General features: G+C 44.1%; 1 protein-coding gene across 1 annotated transcript in view; it reads left to right on the top strand.

The window, feature by feature from the left end:
- Positions 1 to 8,920, top strand: part of plxna2 (plexin A2) — a gene marked incomplete at its 5' end in the record, with an annotated part of 185,735 nt that overhangs the window by 99,262 nt on the left and 77,553 nt on the right. Inside the window, 4 exons of the mRNA XM_034078338.2 lie at positions 1,804 to 1,918; positions 4,701 to 4,901; positions 6,589 to 6,685; positions 6,928 to 7,127. Coding sequence (XP_033934229.1) covers positions 1,804 to 1,918; positions 4,701 to 4,901; positions 6,589 to 6,685; positions 6,928 to 7,127 — 613 coding nt within the window. The remainder of the gene's footprint in view (positions 1 to 1,803; positions 1,919 to 4,700; positions 4,902 to 6,588; positions 6,686 to 6,927; positions 7,128 to 8,920) is intronic.

Genomic DNA, 8,920 nt, shown 5'->3' with positions numbered 1-8,920 from the left:
CTCTCTCTCTCTCTCTCTCTCTCTCTCTCTCTCTCTCTCTCTCTGCATCCATTCATCCAGGACTTAGTCACCAATTTGTCCTGAAGCTTAGCCCCTACACATACCTCAGCCCCTGAGCAGGAAGTTGTATCCAGAAAGTGGCGATATGTATACTCCCAGTGGACCGGGGATGATTCGGGTTGATTTTAAAGTTTGAGGCGACTTAAAATAATTCCCAAACTGTATTCAACAGTCAAATGTAGTTTCCTTTTAAACATCTCTCACACACACACACACACACACACACACACACACACACACACACACACACACACACACACACACACACACACACACACACACACACACACACACACACACACACACACACACACACACACACTGTAGCATAACTTCACATGGCTGTCGTTACTCAGAAAGCATGTACCAGCTCTCACAGCAGCTCAGCTAAACACACACACACACACACACACACACACACACACACACACACACACACACACACACACACACACACTGTACTGTGTGCCGCTTTGAATCCATAAATCCACCTTATCTCCGCGAGAGGCAGACACAGGGCAGTGAGTGCCAGGCGGCGGGCACAGGCAGTGTGTGTCCGGTCCTGCCTCCTCTCTGCTCCATCCATCCATGTGACACAGTGCTTTCCCCACACGCTGCACTGAAGCTGCCTCCCGAGGTCACCAGAAAGCAATGATATTAATAACGTGTATCCTCCGTAGTGCAGTAACAACATTAGCCATGTAATGCATCACAATAGACTCCGTGTGCACACCAGCGCAGAGCTGCCCGAAGCGCTCCAGGAACTCTACATGTTACGTCAGATGTTCGCCCGAGCGTATGCCACAGGAAGTCAGCTAATTATCTAAAGTCTTATTCATTCAGATTATGTTGATACCTGACCTTTCCTACTATAAAAAATATACTAGTTCGGCTAATTTAACATATTTTAAAACGGTTTAATTTGCTAAATGAACGGTTAGCATAGGCTACACCGCCGTATGGAAGCTAAATAAAAGTGGGAATGATAATTGTAACATCCATATGCAGTCATTCTTGTTGCTCCAGGCACTATACCGACACTAGGGGGCGCACTCCATGCACTATAAGGAAGTAAGGACACCGTACAAAACGGTGTGAAATCAAGGCGTTTCTCTTAACGCACGAGTCTTTTACCTCTTAACTAAGTATTTTGCATGATGGTAAACTTTCGTACCCTTACAATGACACACACATACTGTACACACTCTCACACACTTGGCAGCTGCTAATTACAGCAACGCTCAAAGAAAACATGGCTCATGCTAATCAAGGATCAAGCAGCGCCAGTGTTTTATGTGTCCTTCTCTCTCTCTCTCTCTCTCCCTCCCTCTCTCTCTCTCTCTCTCTCTCTCTCTCTGCGTCTAATGAAGGCTCAACGTTCATGCACGACCCACAGCAGTGTTAATGTACGGCAGGAGAGAAAGAAAATCTAGATAATATATGCAGAGGAGAAGTCGGCCCGGCAGCCATTAGGGACGGTGCCAAACGCAAGGGCAACAGAACAGCAGGGGACCTGAACTCATTTCCTCTGAGGCACTTTGGCAAACTCTCTGCCCCCTCCTTGACTCTCTCCTTCTGTCTGTGCGTGTGTGTGCGTGTGTGTGTGTGTGTGTGTGTGTGTGTGTGTGTGTGTGTGTGTGTGTGTGTGTGTGTGTGTGTGTGTGTGTGTGTGTGTGTGTGTGTGTGTGTGTGTGTGTGTGTGTGTGTGTGTGTGTGTGTGTGTGTGTGTGTGTGTCCATGCAGGTGTCTGTCATGTGTGAACAGTGCCTTCCGCTGCCACTGGTGCAAATACCGCAACCTGTGCACCCACGACCCGTCCAGCTGCTCCTTCCAGGAGGGACGAGTGAACGCCTCGGAGGTCGGTGCCACACACACACACACACACACGCACGCACGCACGCACGCACGCACACACACACACACACACACACACACACACACACACACACACACTCACACACACACTAACATTTTACTCAGAGGTGGAAAGTGTTGGAGTACAAATATTTGGTTACTGTACTTAAGTACATTTCTCAGGTATCAGTACTTTACTGCACTACTTATTTTTCTGATGACTTTTTACTTCGACTTCTTACATGTTGAACTCAAATACCTGTACTTTCTACTTCTTACATTTTTTTGTACTGAAGTACATTTCAAAGCCTCTTTACTTTGACTTGAGTAAAGAAGTTTAGTCAGTACTTCTACTTGTACCAGAGTATTTTGAAACACCAGTATCTGTACTTCTACTTGAGTAAAGAAGTTTAGTCAGTACTTCTACTTCACCAGAGTATTTTTAAACACGAGTATCTGTACTTCTACTTGAGTAAAGAAGTTTAGTCAGTACTTCTACTTCACCAGAGTATTTTTAAACACGAGTATCTGTACTTCTACTTGAGGAAAGGATGTGTGTACTTTTGCCATCTCTGATTGTACTGCATGCACGAGTCAATTTAGAGGTTTTAGGTTAATTTGCATATTTACAGTAAGACTAGATAAATAAAACATACATAAAACGCATTGAGGGGTTTATCTGTCAGCTTTGTCTGATTGCGTCTCAGAGTTCTCCTAAATGCACCGTCTAAGCATTACATCATCCATTATTTGCATATTTAAACATGTCAGACGACTTGTGATACAACATATCATTGTCTTATTGTTATTAATCAACTGGGGAAGTTTCATGGTGATGTCTGTTAGTTAATTTCCTCACCCTATTCACTCCTGTCCCTTTACCTAGCTTGCTATAGCACTTCTTCTCTTTCTTCCTCCCCCTCTCCGTCTTTTCTCTCTTCTTCACCTCCCCCTGTTTCCCTCCCCTGCTCCATGTTCCAGCTCCGTGTCGGCCCGGGGGCATTTCTGCAGAAAGACAGCCATCTAAGCTCTCCTGTTTCCAAATTGGCGTTTCTCTTTTCGAGCTCTTGTTCTCGTTATCCCTGCAGTTATTGAGCTTAGCGTGTCTTAACGATGACACGGGATCGCTCTGACCCAGGCCCTCATCAGCAGGAGAGACAACAGGCTGCAGATGTGTGTGTGTGACATGTCTCTGGTTAAAGACATCAACATTAGAATATAATAGAAAGTCTTGAAAGTCATAAATATACGAGGAGATCTGGAGTACAACCCAGCGCACAATAAACAAAAACAGAGAAACAGTAAAGACGCGGCAGTCGGACGGACGAACGTAAACACAATGAAGTGAATCAAAACTTAAAATCTTGGCTCTATTTAGAATATTTGTGACAGCTTTAACTTGCTGTTAGACGGAACGTTTGTGATCATCAAAGCCGCCAGACTCCATGGACCCAAACGATATGTTTACGTTGCAGAATGACGAGAGACTCTGGTCCACTGCTGCCTTCATCGGGTGTTCGTTTGGACTCACCAGTGACTCACGATAACACGAACAAACCAACCAACCGATGAAGCGTTCGACTATAAACCCCTTTATGTTGGGAGCAGGAATTCAGCTTGGATCTACTGACGACCAGACAGTGGGCATCCCACCTGCAGCCGAGCAGCTCAGATTTGCAGTAGAAGTTGCGCAACTTAACGAATTTACACTGAACAAAAATATAAACGCAACACTTTTGTTTTTGCTCCCATTCTTCATGAGATGAACTCAAAGATCTAAAACATTTTCTATTTACACAAAATAACCATTTCTCTCAAATATTGTTCACAAATCTGAAAGAATGTGTGATGGTGAGCACTTCTCCTTTGCCGAGATAATCCATCCCACCTCACAGGTGTGGCATATCAAGATGCTGATTAGACAGCATGATTATTGCACAGGTGTGCCTTAGGCTGGCCACAATAGAAGGCCACTCTGAAACGTGCATTTTTGCTTTATTGAGAGGGTCTGGGGGGGTCCGAAAACCAGTCAGTATCTGGTGTGAGGGGTAGAGGTAGGGTTAGGGTTAGGGGTAGGGTTAGGGTAATGTTGTGAATCGAGTGGCCCATTGTGGTGGTGGCGTTATGGTATGGGCAGGCGTATGTTATGGACGACGAACACAGGCCACTCACAACATTACCCTAACCCTACCCCTCACACTAGATACTGCCTGGTTTTCGGACCCCCCCAATAAAGCAAAACTGCACGTTTCAGAGTGGCCTTTTATTATGGCCAGCCTAAGGCACACCTGTGCAATAATCATGCTGTCTACTCAGCATCTTGATATGCCACACCTGTGAGGTGGGATGGATTATCTCGGCAAAGGAGAAGTGCTCACTATCACAGATTTGTGAACAATATTTGAGAGAAATGGTTATTTTGTGTTATAGAAAATGTTTTAGATCTTTGAGTTCATCTCATGAAAAATGGGAGCAAAAACAAAAGTGTTGCGTTATATTTTTGGTCAGTGTAGATAAGATGCTTAACTCCATGTTAGTATTCTAAATACATGCCGGCCTCTCTCTGTCTTTCAACACCTTTAAAATATGATCCGGAGGTTAATGGACGCTGCTGTTTGCTTCTTCATTTTTGCTGACACTTTAATTCCAAGCTACTCACAAAAGTGCAACCAACCAACCAGTAACACCATCGAGCTCTACTTAATTATCCCCATCGCTGATTGAGCAGCTTCAAAGCCCCGCCTTGTGATTGGTTGTTGCTGACCCGTGTCCCCCCCCCCCTGCAGGACTGTCCCCAGCTGGTGCGCTCGGAGCAGATCCTGATCCCAGTGGGGGAGGTGAAGCCCATCACCCTGAAGGCCAGGAACCTCCCCCAGCCTCAGAGCGGGCAGCGGGGGTACGAGTGCGTGCTGAACATCCAGGGCGTCAAACATCGAGTCACCGCGCTACGATTCAACAGCTCCAGCGTGCAGTGCCAGAACAGCTCGGTGAGTCATACTAGCACATGAGATACAATCACGTAGCATCAGATACGATAAGGGAAGATAAGGTAGGGTAAGGTAAGGGATGATAGGATAAGTTAAGGGATGTTAATATAATGTAAGATAAGGTAAGGTAGGGTAAGGTAATATAAGGTAAGGGATGATAGGATAAGTTAAGGGATGTTAATATAATGTAAGGTAAGGTAAGATAAGGTAGGGTAAGGTAATATAGGGTAAGGGATGATAGGATAAGGTAAGATAAGGTAAGGTAAGGTAAGATAAGGTAAGGGATGATAGGATAAGGTTAGGGATGTTCAGATAAGGTAAGACAAGGTAGGGTAAGGTAATATAAGGTAAGGGATGATAGGATAAGTTAAGGGATGTTAATATAATGTAAGGTAAGATAAGGTAGGGTAAGGTAATATAAGGTAAGGGATGATAGGATAAGTTAAGGGATGTTAATATAATGTAAGATAAGGTAAGGTAAGATAAGGTAAGGTAGGGTAGGGTAAGATAAGGGATGTTAAGATAAGGTAAGGGATGATAGGATAAGTTAAGGGATGTTAAGATAAGGTAAGATAAGGTAGGGTAAGATAAGGTAAGGTAGGGTAGGGTAAGATAAGGGATGTTAAGATAAGGTAAGATAAGGTAAGGGATGATAGGATAAGTTAAGGGATGTTAAGGTAAGATAAGGTAGGGTAAGGTAATATAAGGTAAGGGATGTTAAGATAAGGTAATATAAGGTAAGCTAATACAAGATATAATAATGTCAGATCAGATGAGATAAGGTAATATACGATACGGTAAGATAAGTTGAGACACGACAGGTTAAGGTGAGGTAAGATAAGGTAAGATAAATGTATGTAAGATAAGGTAAAGTACGGTAAGGGAGGATTAGATAAGGTAAGGTACGATAAGATAATGTAAGATAGGCTTGATAAGGTAAGATAAGATAAGATACGTTTATGTAAGATACGATAAGGTTAGTTAAGATAAGGTAAGGTAAGATACGAGTCGGTAAGATAAGATAATACGAAATAAGGTAAGACAGTATAAGATAAAGGATAAGCTAAGGGATGGTATGAAGTCAAATATCTCAGTACTTCTTCGTGTGTGTGTGTGTGTGTGTGTGTGTGTGTGTGTGTGTGTGTGTGTGTGGTGTGTGTGTGTGTGTGTGGTGTGTGTGTGTGTGTGTGTGTGTGTGTGTGTGTGTGTGTGTGCGTGCGTGCGTGTGTGTGTGTGTGTGTGTGTGTGTGTGTGTGTGTACATGTGTGTGTCAGTAAGTCAGTGAAGGCACAGTGATGCATTCTGGGTAATGAATCTGGAGAAGACTGCAGCATGGCTGTGCCCTGCAGACAGACACACACGCACTGACTCCTGCTGTATACTCCCAGAGGAACCACTGACATACACTTTAACTGTCCTCTCACACACACACACACACACACACACACACACACACACGCACACACACACACACACACACACACACACAATGAAATGCAGGCTGGTTAAAGGGCACAGCAGACAGCGAAGGACAGCAGAAGGAGCGTCTGTCAGCTCTCTGATGATGAAACTAGAGGAAACATTGGGACGACATGCTGTACAGTCGTGATACTGCAAGGGCTCATGGGAACTCTTTCCTTCTCCTTTTGTCTCCCTCCTCCTCCTCCTCCTCCTCCTCGACCTGCAGTACCTGTACGAGGGGATGAAGATCAGCGAGCTGCCGGTGGATTTCTCCGTGGTGTGGAACGGAAACTTCATCATCGATAACCCGGAGAATATCCAAGGTGAGAACAAGAGATGTCAACATGTGCTGACGGGCAGGAGGAAGAGGGTGACATGTCACACACACCTCCATTTCCCTCATTGCTCGGTTCTTTTTACGTTTCAAGAGGACACACAGGGATGTTAGCCTTTGCAGACCATGAGAGGGAAAACCTAAACAAGCATATACAGGCCTCTATAAATATATATGTTTTTTTATTTATGTAGTTCTGCACGTTCACTGCCATGCCTCCATTTCCCACAGTGCACCTGTACAAGTGTGCGGCGCAGCGGGACAGCTGTGGCACCTGTCTGAAGGCGGAGAGGCGGTTCCAGTGTGGGTGGTGCAGTGGGGAGGGGCGCTGCACCCTGAGGCCCCACTGCCCCCCCACCAACCCCTACACCACCCGCTGGCTGCACCTGGACACCAAGAACGTCAAGTGCACCAACCCACGCATCTCCGAGGTCAGTACCCACAATGCACTGCTCTCCACACCCAGTGTCTTACATTACATTAGCTCCACAATGAGGAACATTCAAAGGCCCTGACATGTGCGTGTATGGGATCAAAAACACATACAAATACTCCATCAAGTAAAAGTCCTGAGTTCAAAATATAATTTGAGTAAAAGTGCAGTTTTATCAGCAAAATGTACTCAAAGTATCAAAAGCAAAAGTGTTTTGTATGCGGTATAGCTCTTTAAGAACCGCCCCCCCCCCCGTCCTTTAGGGTCGTGACCTGGAAGTGTTTACTTGTTTTCCAACTGGACATGCTCCTTAATTAGGCTGTGTTACGCACCAGTGCCTTGTAGTTAACCCAGCGGACCCCCCCCCCCCTCCTCCTCTTCATCGATTCTTCCCTGCACTCACCTCTGACTCCAGCCAATTAAAAAGTGACGTTAACGACTCGCTTAATTGATTTCACTGTACCAGACCAGACAGAGGAACTTTTCCCCCGAGTGTCACCGTCTCTGACTCGTCTTTCATTCTGAAACTGCCGGATGCTAATCTCCATATGTTGCACAATTAGCACAAGTTGCGTTCATTAGCATTATAGCCGACTGTATGTGGACGATAGTTTTAAGTTGACTTGGCAGATTTTCGACAATTTAGTCGTGGTTTTGGGGGTTATTGACGATGCTGAATCCATTTGTGACAATTTCAGGATCAAAATTGGCAGTTTTTACCAGAAAGTGGCAATAGTTGTACTCTCGTTGGCTGATTTTAAGTAAAGTAGTTTTCCAACCTTTTGATATAAGAGAGCACAAGATAAAAAATATTTAAAAAAATATATGTTCTCTACTGTGGAGATTTGTTTTTGAAATATCTACAGCAGGGGTGTCAAACTCAAGGCCCGGGGGCCAAATCCGGCCCGCGACTTCATTTGATGTGGCCCCGCAAGAGCTTGCAAAGAATATAATACGTTTATTATACGGTTACATGCCGCTTTACAGAAGCACGTTGCCCATAAACTACATGTCCCACAATGCATCTCGCTTTGTGACATGCGCACTGAAGAGACTTGCAATTATTTGCCCTGGACTTCTGCTTTCAGACGTAGTTAATTACTAAGTTATTATCCTATCCGATAATAATCAAATTCAGAGGCAATAATGTAATATAATATATATATTTATATAGTTACAACCGGCCCTTTATGCGAATGTGGCCCGCGATGAAATTGAGTTTGACACCCCTGATCTACAGGGTTCCTACGGTCATTACAAACCTGGAAAAGTCATGGAAATTCAAAATGCTAATGCTAATGCTAATGCTAATTCCAGGCCCTGGAAAAATTATGGAAAACAATATTTTTCGCAAAGTTTTGGAAAAGTCATGGAAATGTAACCGAAGTTGCATCAAATATAACTTATATTTTATCTAATCGCCGAAATAGTAACACTATAATGATAATACATACTGTATCGTATAGTAATGAAACGTAAAATGGCTTTTAACTGACGAGGTGTTTTGCTGGTGAGCGATTTGAGTTGCTTTCGCGTGTGGAAGTTACTAAGCCTGTTTGATTCGCACAGCATGTTTCAGACCTTATTTTCCTGTTCCATGTTAAAATAAACCATTTTCAGTGGTACCGCTGAGAGAGAGTCATTCTTTGGTCATGGAAATTTAGGTAAAGGTCCTGGAGAAGTCCTGGAGAATCATTGGGGGAAAAGTGTATGAACCCTGTATCTAGAAATCTATCCAATCCAAATAATCCAGAGTCCACTAAACTGATAAAATCATCCCAAAATGCATTA

Source organism: Pseudochaenichthys georgianus, unplaced genomic scaffold (genome assembly GCF_902827115.2).
Source record: "Pseudochaenichthys georgianus unplaced genomic scaffold, fPseGeo1.2 scaffold_413_arrow_ctg1, whole genome shotgun sequence".
NCBI classification, from domain to species: Eukaryota; Metazoa; Chordata; class Actinopteri; order Perciformes; family Channichthyidae; genus Pseudochaenichthys; species Pseudochaenichthys georgianus.
This window is presented reverse-complemented; position numbering and strand designations above follow the sequence as displayed.